At 42.5% G+C, this 15622-nt stretch overlaps 1 protein-coding gene across 4 annotated transcripts in view; it reads right to left on the reverse strand.

Annotated features, from left to right (window-relative positions):
- ptprt (protein tyrosine phosphatase receptor type T) overlaps positions 1-15622 on the reverse strand; it is a 196900-nt gene that overhangs the window by 13051 nt on the left and 168227 nt on the right. For all 4 annotated transcript variants that reach the window (XM_066702093.1, XM_066702091.1, XM_066702092.1 and 1 more), the window contains 6 exons: positions 9702-9789; positions 5420-5496; positions 5242-5278; positions 5002-5099; positions 4487-4603; positions 2227-2381 (listed from right to left, as the gene is read on the reverse strand). In XM_066702093.1, coding sequence (XP_066558190.1) covers positions 2227-2381; positions 4487-4603; positions 5002-5099; positions 5242-5278; positions 5420-5496; positions 9702-9789 — 572 coding nt within the window. The remainder of the gene's footprint in view (positions 1-2226; positions 2382-4486; positions 4604-5001; positions 5100-5241; positions 5279-5419; positions 5497-9701; positions 9790-15622) is intronic.

Here is a 15622-nt window from a genome sequence, read left to right on the forward strand (position 1 = left end):
TGCTAAATGAGTAAAGCCTCATTATTAGAGGAGGAGAGATAAACTCTATTTAATGACCTGTGCTGTGATGTTTAATAGCACATTCTCAATCAGGCTTTTGTGTGTGTGTGTATGTGTGTGTGTGCGTGTGCGTGTGCATGTGTATGTGTATGGGCTGAAAATAACAGCATGCTTGGCACAGGTACACCTAATGACCTTGAATTTTCATACTTCAGCTTGTTTGCTCTTCTGTTCCGTGTTTTTGTTTTAAATCTGAACCACAGCGCACATGTGGATGCCTCTCTCCGTCCCCATCGCGTCTCCCCTGCCTGTGTTACTCAGCGCGTCTCTTTTCTTCAGCCTAGAGGGAAGTCTTATCCTGACCTTCTGTATTAATTTTTAAACAAAAGATAAAACAGCTGAGCTCTCGGCGGACAGTTATTTATATGGTGAGAGCGGAGCAGGCCGGGCTAGCCTGTAGCTCATCTCCTTGGAGAGCTTAGGGAAAATGTTCGCCGAATGAGAAGAGAGAAGAAAAGGGTTTGAGTCTCCCGAGCTCCTGCGCTTCACAGTCACACGGAACTTGTATAGTTGTGTATCGCTGTGAGCTCTTGTGGTTTACATGCAACCTTTTTTAACAAGACAAGTGTTTAGTATTTTCCATCACATATAACTCATCCACACCTAAAAGTGCCACGGCGAGGTAACGGCCTGTTTCCTTATGGGCCTGTTTCCAGCGCCAAGCAACAGACTACCTGCTCAGCACACCTGGTGCTCTACACACCTGCGCTGCGCAAGCTGTCCCTCACCAGCTGTTCAGTCTTTCAACTTGCACTGTTCCTTTATACCATCAGGGAAAGTTATCTGCCTATTCCAGAAATAATGATAGGCTCGCTGTGTGTTGTATACTCTGACTGTAGCTTTCCAATTATATTATTATTACTATTATAATAATTTGGGCTGATGTGCCTCAATCCAAGACATTTTCATTTAATAATACAACTGCATGTTTGTGGGTTTTTGTAATGGATTATTAGGTCACAGATAACTGTGGAAAGCATACACAATGCAAAGTGGTGTAAAAGCCTAATGCCATTAGTCACACGGTGAAGCAAAACTGCAGGGCAATATATAGACTGGGACAGCATTACAACTGCAACGCACCGAGTCACTGTTGCAAAATAATTCATATTTTATTGCTCTTTGCTGCTGAGCACTCACAGCCAGACTATTTCCTGTGAAGTTATAAAACCATCTGGGATTTTACCGATTTGTTGAAACCTTATGTTTTAATGTCATTTTAATTTGCATATTTACAGCCTTTCGACATCAGAAACCTCTAAAGTCTTGGGCATCTGCCTTCCTGAAACCTCCAAAGTCCCTTTAACCTATTTGGTGCGACAACTGCTGTCTGTCTGTCCAGCTCTCTTCCACTGGCTTGACTGTATATGTACCTGTCTGATGCAATATTAAGTCATATATTTCATGCTATCCGCACGGTTACATTTCACTAAAAGGTGGACTAACCTTTCCTTCGGGGAAGTTATCTCTCCCATTAGCTCGGCAGCTGACGGGCCCTACCAGCGGTCGCTAAACGTAATCTGACATTTTTTTCCACGTCAGTTACATTTAAAAGACTCTGATAAGGATCTAGATCTTGGCGGATGTCGCTTCATCTGCAGTGTGCTGCGCTTTAACTGTGTGTGAAATGATGCTGGGTTACTGTGTTGCATAGTGGTGCAGACTGTCTGTCTGAGCAGCGCAACTGTGTACCAGTGTCCTGTAAAATTTGTCTACCTAAAAAATGTATTGATCCAGCCATTGAAATTAAAGGGGAGGTTCCTACACTTAAGGGATAGAGCTAATTTAAAATCACCTTTTAAAGCTTTTGTACCTTTAATTTACATAAAGACAACACAGCAAATTGAAATTTCCATTCTTATCTCACAGTGTCTTTAGACCAGAACATTGTCAAATTACAAGTTACAAAAACAGCAACTGTTGTGTTAAAGTGCTCATATTACACTCTGAAATGCATTAAGAATGGCACTCATGGCACACTACAGTCTTTAAAAAATAAAGGTGACAGACTGAAAATACAGTGAGCCTTCCCTTTAATTAAAATTGGGACTGTGTCATACAGCAACTAAGCTATTGGCTGATCGACACACTTTTCTAATTAAGACTAATTTTATGGTACACTGGTCTTCCCCCCCAGCATCCCAAAACTCTGGGCCTGAGGCTTACCTGCAGTGGGCCACTATGGGGCCAGCGTCAGGGGGGTTAAGGAACTTGACTTGACGCACAAAGCCCAGCAGCCCGGTGGCGTAACAGGGGACCCCGTGGTCCGGCCAGCTGGTGAAGTGGAACTGCCGGATCTCTCGGATTTCATGGTGACTCTTCTGAGGAGGAAGAGAAAAGCTTTAATTAAACTGAGAGAGAGGCTCAGGAACGGCACAGACAACCGTGTGGTTGTGTTGTGTCTGTGTTTGCTGTATGTGTGTGAGAGGGATTGGGACATTACAACATGAACCTACTGTATGGTACTCCAGGGCATTTGATTAAATCTTATGTGTGTGTGTTGAGTGGGGGTGGGGGGTATTGCAAAAGCACATGCAGGAGAACTGCAGGTGGGGAGTCAAAAGTTGATGAATTTCCTGCTCAATAATAAAATCCATGTCCACAATCAATGTTCGTCACAGTACCTGTTTTAATAGAACCGTAAGCATCTTGCTGTTTGTCTTTAAAAATAGACCTTTAATTACCCTGATCGAATATCGACTCTCTCCCAGGGTGTCTTACTGAGCAAAATACAAACATCGATTTCCACACAAACACAACACACTTGTGGAGTACAATCCTCATTCGCACTCCAAAAATTACCATACAAGTGCTTGGAAGGAAATATCTGTAGTGCCATTGCCATGAACGGAGGGTATCGCTCTTGCTAACAGGGTGATTGCAGTTTGGGTTTCTGAGCACACTAGGCTGTCCCATCTGAGCTGAAACACCTCCAAGATCCCAAATCATTTCTGCAGCTTTCTGCCAGTAACAGTAGCCCTGTAATAATATGTTTTTTGCTGGTGCAGAGATAGGTGTCTGCTTACAACTGCAATCACATTCTCTCTTTTGGCTCTTAACTTTGTTTGGAAAGCACAGTAGATAAAACGCATCCACATGGTCAGTAAAACACGGGAACCTCACGGCAAGACTCGGAGAGCTTAAACCTAACCAGTTCTGATGGCTTGAGCCAAGTCAATTCATTGTGCTGTGTAATGGGTATTTCAGATGTAATTAGACTGCATGCAGTTCCCATGCAAGGTAAGGTGAAAGGTCAGGAAAGAAGTACTGTATTGGAGAAAACACCTAATTTGCAGGCTGTGTGGCTTAGATGACAAAATGGAAATATCTAATGTGTTTCGAGTGAGTCACCCGTGGTCAAATTGATAGACCATACACTGCACACTAATGCACTGTCATATTTATTATACAAATGGCTTAACAACACACTCCACAAAATACACAGAATATGGAATTAAAGCTGGTAGTGTTTGGATTTATTTCCACCTGTATCTCTATCAGTGCTCTCGCTCTCTCTCTCTCTCTATTTCTCTCTCATTCTCGAGGTGCATATAGTGGAGCTGCAGTCAGGCTATCTGCAAATATGCTTCAGCTGCAATGAGTGTCAGCTTAATCTGCATTAAAACTATTTATAAAACACACACACACAATTGCTTTGATAACAGCTTCAGAAGAAGTTCAAAATCAGAAACCTGAGCTGACCTCAGCTTGGTTTTACATCTCATTATTATTAACCACGCCAAGCACAGCCGGTAACGATACTGGATGTTGGAGCGCCAACCATCTTTTGGAAGAATTTTTCTATGTTGCAATCTTCCACAAATGCTGGCGATCAGTTTATTTTTAACAGAAAGACTGCAGACTAGCCTCCTCCTGCATTTCTGGATCAGGCCCTGCCTCCTAACAGTGTAGGTTCTTGCCTCCTGGTCTGAAACACAATGTACCCTTCAAGCTCTGCATAAAGCCTTTCCAAACGCTTAAATATTAATATCCTGACAGAGCATTTGCTTGTTTTTCTTTCACTCTGTGGATTCACCAACACACACAACTATCTTCGATCTAAGCAGCGTCAAACCTTGGACAACCATCACCCAGAGAAATGGTCTATTTCCAGAAGCCGAAACTGCAAGTTTCCTTCCGTGTATGCACAGTGGTTTGGCGTTGTTCACAGCAAGGAGGGCAAACAACAGTAGTACAGATGGCAACTTTGATTGTTATATTAATACATTTTTAATTTTGTATTATTATTTTGAAAGTAATAACATTTGATTAATAACAGTTCATCTGTAGCAGAGGACAGTCACATGCAGGTTATTGAGACTCTTCTCATTCATTCCAAGTTATTCTATACACAACAAAATGTTCGTATTCTGATCTAAAGCACAGCACAATACTCCAGATCTGAGCAGCTGTGCGTGGCAATTACCTTCTGAACAGTGAAGGTCCGAATCACGTACTCGGCCAGGGGCTCTGTCTCGATCAGGGTCACTTTAATGTCTCCGTAGACCTCTGTGTCATCTGGCCAGTATCTGACACACTTTACCTACAGAGAGATGAATAGCAGTTTAAAGAAGACACTCTGAGACAAAACACATACAGTCGTAGTAAATTCTATTGAATATATATTGTTCATTAAACTGTTTTAAAGTGTGTTTGTTTTTAAAATCAATTATATATTTTCAAAGGTGTGTTGATTACTGACCCTTATAGGAAACCAAAAAGATTCCAGTTAATCAAACTGAGTGAAACCAGTGGGTGGGTAAACTTTCCACCTTGACTGTTTTGTTTTGTTTTGGTAATGTGATATGGACAGATACCACATATAATAAGGTATAATAAGGAGCTGGAATAACCCTCTGCCCAGACTGACAGAAAGGCTGACACCAAGGCCCGGCCTGCTCACTACCTGTCCAGGGATACATCCACTGAATATCGACCTACCCTGCCCACCTCCACCAGGTTTGTCACCATGACAATGCTGCTGGAGTTTTCCTGCCAGATCATTCTCCAGAAGTCTCTCACGGTTTCTTGCATCGGACCTTAAAGGAATAAACAGACAGAAGAAATAGTTCTCATCAGAACTGGACACCTGTCCTCAAGAAGCCCTTACACATGAACACCAGCTGGGCGGAGTCTAACATTGTGCAATTGTGTCAGCTGGGCGGAGTCTCCCCCACTTACCTTGTGTAGCAACGTAATGTCTTGGTCTATGATAACCCTAGAAAAAAAAAAAAAAAAAAACAACACATAAAATGACTAATGTTTCAGGGTGCAGATTTGAAGAACACTGATATACAAGAACATGTCTGCTCAGCCTCCCACCCCCCCAAACACAGACACTGTGACAGGGTGCACTCACGTCAATGTAGTTGGCGTTGATGTAATCGGAATGGGGGTCTCCGTCCAGGAGCTGCAATCGGACACGAGTGTGGTCATCTACAACACAGAGAGACAGAGAGACGCCATCATGTGGGAGCGTGACACAAACTTAGAAGTGAAGAACATATCATCAGCAGATAATTAAGTGCCACAGATTGTTTTCCCCATCAACACATCCATTTCTGGGCACTAAAGCACTGTAGCACTACTGCGCACGGCCGTATGCTCCTGGGAAGGATTATAAACTATATTTGCGCACGTCGTCGGAGTAATTTCATACATGGCGACACCTCACAAATTGCCGACGGCAGCGTAAGTATATAACATGCATTGGCCTTAATGCATGATTTAATTAATTACATTAACAGCAGCATCTCTCCTCTCCATAAATGTATGATCCATTAATTCAAACATATACAAACTAATGCACATCTCCCGGTGGTATCTGCTCTGAGTAATTAAGTGCATTATTTGGGGGGCTGTAAAGTGGAGGAGGCCTGGTAATGAGGTAATGTTTAAAAGGATCAATCTTACACACTCTACATGAGAAGATGACATTTGCCTTTGATCTCTGCGAAATGCAAATCCTCTGTGGCAGCCCTTGAATGTTATCCATGTGCTCACGGACGCTCAAGCCGCCAGTCTGAAGAGCAGCGTTTTTGTTCCTGTAAATTGATTGCGATTCTTGGTTCCTGCTGCCGCCTCCCAGGTTGTAAAGACTTTTAGATTTAGATCTGCCCATTACACATTCCAACATGTACATACGCACATACACACACACACGCACATGCACACGCACACGCACACGCACACACACACCTTTGTCAGAATAATGGTGATTATGCATCTGTCCTTCAGGAAAATAAGCAGAAGCAGGGACAGAAGTACACTATATATTGTGACTGGTCTACAGGGATCTTCACCATGAGTCCAAAAACAAGAAAACAGGTGCAAATATGCCAACTCACAGACCTGCGCGAAGCAACACAGACTATTCACACAAGAAAAGGCTCAGCAAACACTCAGAAGAGCATGTAGAAAAGACGTCTGGTTGAGCATTGGAAAATAATTATGAATGCACAACCCAGAAAGACTCTCAAACCTCTGTCTGATTTTCATTTGTGTGTCCCCCCTTCCCAAATCATGACTCTATCAATAGCACGATGCAGAGCGGGAGAGAGGAGGCGAAACTGCCGATGCAGTCAGCACTGTTCACCTGCTCTTTGAAATCCAGAAGTAATCTTTTGTGCATTTACTTTGCCTCTTACATCAACATGGGTAATTGGATTACGGCAACGTTAGCGTGCACCTTTCGACTCCTGCCCTGCCACCTAACAGAGTGATCGGCTCTTCTGTGAAGTGTGGCCATGTGGCTGAGCACAGTAATGGGCACTTGCTCTGGTGTGCCTCTTTCAGCTGCACTGATTATACCATGAATAAAGAAATAAAGAAATAAAATGCCCTTGGTGTGGATACAGGTAACAGCTTCTGCAAAATTAACAACTGAATACTGGGTGCACTGCGCTGCTCCCATGGCTTTCAAAACAAATATAAAGGTGTCACTGCAATCGTTTCATTTATAATACTAATAGAAAATCACTTCCAGGGCCTTTCCCAGTCCAATAAAATAACACACACACACACACAGTCTCATCTTTTCTCAAGGCTGGCTTCTGAAGGACACTGATAGTCCAGGTTGTAGTTAATCATGTACTGTCTGTCTCCATTCATCAATATTGTCTGTGCCGAGTGCCATTCCCTGTACAATCTGTGATCTTGTCTGTCAAAGTTTAGATCAAGCCACAGTGTTTCAGTATGTATGTTTCATATGAAGAACATAAAAAAGAGACCGGGGGAAGAAGAAGAAGAGAAAGCATGAAAAGAAGAGGAGAAAGGGGGAAGAAGTATAAGAAGAGAAAGGGGCGAGAAGAAGAGAAGGGGGAGGAGGAGAAGAATAGTAAAAATGAAGAGAAGGGGGAAGAGGAAGAAGAGAAAGGGGGAAGCAGAAGAAGAATCAAATAAATGTTATATGAATCTGCCTAGAGGCAGCAGCAGATCTGAACAGCAACACTTTAAGAATGTCTCAGATATTCCCAGCATGTGTGAGTGGAGAATTTACACAAATTAAAAAAATATTGCCAACTGTTCTTGCTTTGACATGAAACAGACAGACAGACACACAGACACACACACAGACACACACACACAGATACACAGACAGCACCAAAGCTGCCAGAAATTAAACAGACTTCAGCTGCATTGCTGAGCTCCTGCTGGGGGGGCACTGTGGACCCTTGAAGGTTATGAAGCTAAAATAATCCCAGTTCATTTTGCTGTGACACAGACGCAGTACACGTTTTAAAAAGACTGCCCTCTCCATTACAGGTTATTCATATCTGCACGTTCACTCGCTCGCACACAATGCCCTCATTCAAAAGTCCTGCTGTCTGAAAGGACAGGCATCTACCGAGTTAAATGCAGTGCCCGAGGGAGGACAAGCGTAACAAGTTGCTCGTTATCAGGATGAAATGCCATGGATAACAACTTATTATACAGCCCCGGTATTCCTCCACTCCTAGCTGTGTTCCCATTTCTGTAAAAGGTTATACAATATTTAATTTCTACTCTGGGCCAAAAGTGAAATCAAGATGATCAGAATAAGCAGAGCTCAGTAATAACCCTCGGATGTTGAACCCTCTGCTTTATGTCTCTGTTTATCTTCTCTCTTCTTCTTCCACTGGGTGTCAGTCTTTAGATCCCCCCCCTCCCAGATCCCCTCTCTGCAACAAGAGGAGCTCGCCTTGCTTCAGATCAGTGCTTGCCTTGTGAAAATGTAATTTCTCCCGTATTAATCTGTTTCGGTTTGAAGTCCCATTGAATTGAATTGTGTTTAACTATGGCTGAATACTCCAGCTCCCATAATCAAGAATTTAGTGAGTTATCTCTTTTTTATTATTCTTTGTTGTTGTTGTTGTTGTTTTAGACTGGAAAGTTTCCACCATAACTAACAGAAACACTCAACACTTGCCCCAAACCTGATTGTCAGTCATGAAGGATCCTCTGAGAGTCAAGCTTTTTCAGTCCCGAGTGAAATATAAGTTAAATAAGTCATGCCTTTGAAAGATCTCCAATAAATTGCCACCAACTGCTCGGCTTAGTGGCAGCTAGGTCTCCACACTGATGATGTGGTGTTATAATTCAATGTGTTAATTTTGTCTGAATTTTTTTTTTTCGACATCCAGTACAGATAACTCTGTTGACTGCAACTGTGTCACGTTTCTGTTTGCATTTCAATGCTGCTTTCCTTGAGCAGAGAAAGAGCTGTGTGGAAATGTTTCAAGGCAAATCAGATGGAATCTTCTGAAGAAAGAGGAAAAACCCAAAGTGACAAGACGTTTTGTCTGACAGCAAAAAATAAATAATGAAAAAACAACAACACACATATATAAATAAATAAACAGAAATGTGCAAATGAACAGTTTAAACAATCAGCACACATGCTACAGCTTTATCACTGCAGCGGACTGCTTTCCTTCTGATATGGTAATGCCTGCCAATAACTCTGCTTATTTTTGGTGGCAGACTCTGCTGAATTATATATGAGCATATGGGGAACTTTATGTTTACACAGTCTGCAGAAACACTCAAGGAATGTAATGGGACAGATGTCTTTAAATCCATAGCACTCTTTATTTATCTTCCCTACGTTCGGGCTCTCTTTTTCCCTGATTCAATAAATTGTCACAGGTAATTACGCAAGCTGAGCATTTCTGATAAGAGTTGGTATTGATTTGAAAACTTTCGGAGAGTCTCCCTGAGAGCTTATGTTTATTTGTAAGCCTGTTCCATTTCTAATGCGCTGCCCTTCTGGTTCCCTTTGGCAACAACTCCACCATCAATGTATTGAAAACCTCCCGATTGTATGTCTTAAACAAACGTCCCCTACAGTTTTCAATGCTGTATGTCCCCCTGATTCTCTCCTTCAAACAGATTCCTCTTCCTTCCTTTCATTCAACCATACTCCAACGGCCTGCCTCCACGTGAGTCCACCGTATGGACATTTTAATGTGAAGTAATCCAGTGAAGTGGCACAGGCAGAAGTGAAACCACAACAGAGGTGAAAGTATTTAAAGCAGTGTAAAACTCAGAGGAAACGCAGGGTGAAGGAGAAGTGAAAGAACCGTGTAGATTTTTCATAAAGGATCCCCTTAACTAGACTTGTGCCCCTGGACAGTGTCAGGACAGCGCGCTGGCTTACTCACAGGCAATGATGTTTCCGTATCTGTTCTTGTTGCGGTTTTCATCTTTCTTGGCTGTGTCCCAGGGGGCCGTCTGTCCCTCAGCCAGGCCCTGGAAAGGACAAAAATTCAGTCAGTGTTGATGCTCTGGAATGCAGAGAACGCACCACAAATAAATAAATTATTTCAGTCAATAATACAATTTCATCCAATCTCACAACCTGCTTAAAACCAATAACAAAAACAACGATGCCAGCCACACGGTAAGAACAGGGCACGGCTATAAAAGGTAATAGAAGGTTATAGTCAAAGAAAATATTTGCCCCAGCTCTCTTCACATGTGCCCGGCAAGATAAGACAACACCAGTTCCCTATTCAACAAGGCTGGTTTTCACTGGGGTTTGCAGAGACTAGCAATGCTTTGATTGTTAACCTTTCTGCCTCTTTGCAGCGGGCTGACTGTTCTTTGACGATTAACCACTTTTGAAACATGTTGCTGTAGCTAGAGGAAGCTTCCTGTCGTTTTGTCCCATAGTCCCCCCTGCCCATCAGCACACCGGGCACAACCCACTCTAGATAAAACTCGGAGAGAAAGACAGAGCGAGAGACGGGGATAGGGATATATTATTTGCTAAATCCAAAAGGTTCTTCAAATGAACACTTCAAAGGGTTAAATCAACAATTGTTTTCTTTTTTTTCCCCAGTGTTTGATATTCATCTGTTTTGCATCTTCCGAGAATCAGTTCAGCTCAGTTTTACTGTTGTAACTCTGTGTAATGAAAGCAGGGTGTTAAAACAACAAAACATGAAGCCCTTAATCACAGAGGAGCAATTGAGTGTGAGTCAGCGGAGAGCTTCCAGAGCCATAAGTCTGCGGGGTGACTACAGATTCTGATCCATATGGTGTCCAACCCGAGCTCAGTGACAAGCAGGAAAAACCTGTCAGTGGTGTCTAATTTATTCTGAATTGTCCTTTATTATCTGTTGAAGGAGATGTGGTTGAGCTGCCAGGACTACTTCTGCAGGAGATGCTGATAAGCTTGCAGTTTACTGAAGAGGCATATGTCCTCCCGTAAAGCTGATTTTCTCCACAGCCGTCAATAAATCCACTTTTTAATGAAAGCAGTCAGGAAGACAGACAGACGAACACAAACACAGACTGACGGACAGACATAGGCAGAAGGAGAGATGGATAGGGAGACAGATCGATAGATATAGAGAAAATACAGGTGGATGGAAAACTAGCCAGAGAGAGACAAATGGATAGCTACACAGACTGATCAATAGGCTCTTGAAGTTAGATGGAAGGATGACTAATCAGCCCATCCAAGAAAAGCTTATTTTAAACTCGCAGGAGGCAACAAGTACTCTACAAGTCTAGCCAGTTGAACTCCGCAGCTCCTGGGAGCTTCGGCGGAGAATCAGAGAGGTAAGAAAAGGCAACCTGACCGCCAACATTTCCCATTTCCTCCTGACCCTCATGCTTGCTGGAGCTGCGGGGGCTTTTCTTTAAGACGTTAATGGCTGCAGCACAGGATAGCCAGGCAGGGTCTTAACTGGCAGCAGGGACATTTAAGCCACATGGAGTTAAGCACAGATCTCCTGCATCATCCTCTTTCTTTTAACCATTTACTTTACTAAAGAGGTTAATTTGCCCAGGTTTAGCGAAGGGCACGGCTTTGTTTGTGGGAAGACAGACGGTGAAGTAAAGGATCATGGAAAGGAAAGGGAGTTAAAAAAAAGGAATGGCACGGAAAGGGTTGTGGCAGCAATTCCGAGAGCAGCAGGCATGCTGTGAGCTAAAGGAAGCTTGCAAACATAATGATCAAAGGAGGAGAATGTACAGAACTTGGGATACAAATGAGTCATTGTGTATCCCCCAGAAAAAAACTAAAACAAACGGTGCATATATATATATATATATATATATATATATATATATATATATATATATATATATATATATATTACAACATAAGATTTGCCACTTTGCAGAATCTCTACAGAATCGCCCGTGGTTACAGTTGTGCTTTGTAATTTTGACTTTGCAAAAATGAAGATAAAACGAAAAAACAGCAGATGTTGGTTTTGTTCCATGTTGCCAACACCCCCCCTTCTATATTACAGAACGGTTGTACTCGCTGTATCTACTAAAAACACTTAAATGTAAAAAAAGACTATAGCTGGTTGGCAGATTGTTAAACATTTATTTTCTACTAAGCAATTATTTTCACTGCAAGTCATTTCCTTTACTTTCCAATGGTGCGGAATGGCATTGACTGGGAGAACAGCGATTTTTACGGCCAGTTTCTCCGCTGTATTATTTAGTGAGGAAGCTCATATGACATTTTGAGGCCAGCAGACCTCCTCTGGACAGGCTGAGGCTGTGCCCACAGGAGGTGGTGGTGGATCAGGCGATCGAAAAATATTGAACGACACAGAGCCCTGTGTCCAGAGGTACTAGTTTAATAATATTAATATATATTAAATAGTGCTATAACTTTAATAGTGCTGAATAATATATACAACAATAAATCAGAAAATACTTTTTGCTCATGAGTCAGGAGATTGAAGTCACAACGAACTACAAAAAAGGCAGTTTTACTGTGTTGTACTAGTTGAAGCAGGCAGAGGAGGGGTCTGCCTAAGTGACAAAGCATATCAGTCTGTAGGCAATTCGTTAGACAATGCATTCCCGAGTTCACAGGGTGATGACAATATCCCATCCCTTTGGGTAGTGTTCTCGATTCGAAAGATAACCTGAATTTGTTAAAGGCTGTGGCAATGGGGAGATAGTACTTCTTTCAACCAAAAACTGTTTCTCATCACTCTTTGTCTTCAGTGCAACTTGTCCATGGGATTTGTATTTATTGTAAGACAATATGGCAAAGGAGAATTTGGTTATTCTGTGCATAGGGAAACATCCACAAAGAGCACCCTATAGATTAGAGAAACGTTTGATTCATTACTTACTGCACATAATGAAACAGACAGAGACAGAGGTGCCTAATTACATGCAGAGTTGCAACCCCCCTGCCATCAGGATTCACAAGTTTTCTTACACTTTGCTAGACGAAAAATATTTAAATTTGAATAGAAAAACAAAAAGCCCCTAATGGAGTCTCTTTCATCTCAAAGCTGTTTTTTGTTGTGTTTCTTTTTTTTTTTTTTTTACCAATTAATATTCAAGAAAAAACAATCCTCCCACTCCAGAGGGCCACAGATGAATCAGACATGTCAGCTGGAGCTGCAGGGGGACAGGCGGGCTGAGGAGAGAGCGGCGCTGCTTCTGCACGGTGCGAGGGCAGCCGGGAACAGTGCGACACTCTGCCCACGAGGGAGCTGAGGCTGACTGGCAGGGGAGAGATGGGAATTCACACGGAGTAGGAGACAGACTCGCCATGGCAGTCCGCTTCCTTGGCAACCACAATAACACACAGGCGCACACAGCAGCACCAGTGGGTATCACAGGCCTTCCACAGAGCTTTAAGGTAAGTGTGTTGATGCTAATTAATCTACTCAGAGAGTCATTTCCGGCTGTTTGTGGTGAGTCACGGAAATGAACGACAGAAACACAACACAAATGCCATAGGATTCACATTAATCTGCTGTATTACTGAAGCAGAAACTAATATTTGAATTAAATAGATTTAGTCAGAAATCCACTTTAAATATATATATCTATATCTATATCTATATATATATATATATATATCTATATCTATAGATATATATATGTATATATATCACGTATTTTATTTATTTTCACCTGTTAATACAGTAAACTTCAGGAATGCAGAATAACACAGTTACCATTCCTCTATATGATACTGCAGGAAGGACGAGTATAAGTTCCCACTGTGCCTGTATCCGTTTCCACAGGAACGTCGGAGAGGTGATTGGCAGTCTCCTTGCACACACCTCCCCACCTGTCCTTGGCCTATTGCTAACCGAGACCCCACGCACCCAGCTGTCAGCGGGCGCAACACAACTGCGCCTACCTGGCTGACAGATGATGAATGGGTGAAAATAATGTTCACAGCACACAAATCACATCATACTTTTAAGGTTGTTGATGTACCTTAATGGTGCCCTGCACAGACTTTCTCTTTTTCTCTCTTTATTTCCTCAACATAGTTTGAAAGGCTTATCGCGGACAAAATGTTGGCCATGATTGCCTACCGCAGTGTCTCGGTCTCGCTCCCTCTCTGCAGCCCTCTCACAGGCTGCCCCCCCGTCCCCGTCCCCCTCTCTCTCTCTCTCTCTCTCTCCTCCATACCTGCCCTCCCTTCGGATGCAGATCCCTCAGATGTGAACCACCACCTGATTGAGAAGTATGGAGGAAAAGAAAAAAGAGAAAGACACCCGCAGAGGAACAAAACAGTAATCGCTTGCCTTTAATCAGAGACGTGTATCTTTTTTAACAGACACACTGATCTAACTGCACAGAGGAACAAGACCAATTTTGCCAGCCTGTATACTCATCAAAGGAAGCCTGATTCTTTTATGCCGAAATCGTTTGCAACAAAACAGGCCTCATTATAAAAGCCTTCTAATTTCCCGTTGTCTGTGACCCTCCAACCTGGTAATGTCCCTGCCTCCCAGTCTCCTGGGTGCTCTAACGTGTCCCCGTGGGAGTCTCGACTCTTGCATTGTCTGGCGGCTCAATGTGGGGCCTCGGAGTTGCAAATGCATCTTGCGGCTACACTTGTGGAGCTCTGGTATTCATGTTTTTGAACCGGGATAAACATGAAGAATGATGAAACAGGGCTGCCTATGGGAGGGATTGTGGGGGGGAGTAACATGGAATGATGCCTATTGTGCTCCAAGTTTGCAAATTGTGCCAATTTCTTTTCCTGTTTTTTTTTACTGCTGCAGGAAGATGTGAATAAGAGGATGAAGATGAAATAAGATCATCGGCTTAGCAACATGGAGGTCACCTCGCCCCCTCTCCACCGACCCAGTGACTGCCAGCTATGTCGAAAGCAGAGCTCAGGGGGAAGCACAAGGCCAGGGCCCTTTTAAAGTCGTAAGTGAGGGAAGTCAAATAAAATATTAGCGGCAAAGTGAGTGCCTACTTAATTTTCACCTGCATGGGCCCCCAACCCGAGAAGCAAATCAGGTTAGAGGGAGGCGATAAGGAGAAGGCAGAATATAACTGATGACCCTCTCACTCACATAGCGCCTAATGGAGGCTTCCTTTTATCAGCGAGGGCACAGTTAGCCATGAGAACAGGCAACATATCCAGAGTTAATAGCAAAACAACACAGAGGGGATGGGGGGTGTACAGGTTCATTGAAATACACACAGGAGCAATGCAGGGAGGCTGGAGAGGAAACAAGACCCTGCTTCCACTGGGGAACTGTGCTTTGGTAATTGACAGTGTTTTTTCCATAAAACAAAACAAACCAACAAACAAGAAAATATAATATCTCTCAATGCGAGGCGTAAACCATTTGTATATTTCCTTTCCCCAGAAGACAAATTGTCAGTGGGGTTGTTAGAGCACAGCTGAATTATGGCTGGTTTGTGGTTTTTCTTGAATAAAAAGACTTGTTAAACCTGCCTACTGTGGGCTGAAGGAGCAGAGACTCTTATGTGATTGCTCTCTTCAGAGACGGCCGCTTGAGCATGATGGTCTCATTTGCTTTTAAACTTTGCTCTGGGAAGCTATCCATATTAATGTTGTTTTTGTAAGCTTGTAGTCTATAAATATTTTATGAGCATGCAATCCATACACTCACTTGTAAAATAAAATAAAACAAAACAATATATATAAATATAATTTAAAAAAAAATGTTGAAGCAAAATTTAATCACAGCACTGCCTGTATGAATATCGGAAAAACAATATGATTGGGAGACACAGGTCATACATTCGAAATTAAGCGCTTAAACTTGAAATGATATTAACTGCAACTGTTTTATTATTTATAATAATAAAA

The sequence above is a fragment of the Amia ocellicauda genome, chromosome 4, assembly GCF_036373705.1.
Source record: "Amia ocellicauda isolate fAmiCal2 chromosome 4, fAmiCal2.hap1, whole genome shotgun sequence".
In the NCBI taxonomy this organism is placed as follows: Eukaryota; Metazoa; Chordata; class Actinopteri; order Amiiformes; family Amiidae; genus Amia; species Amia ocellicauda.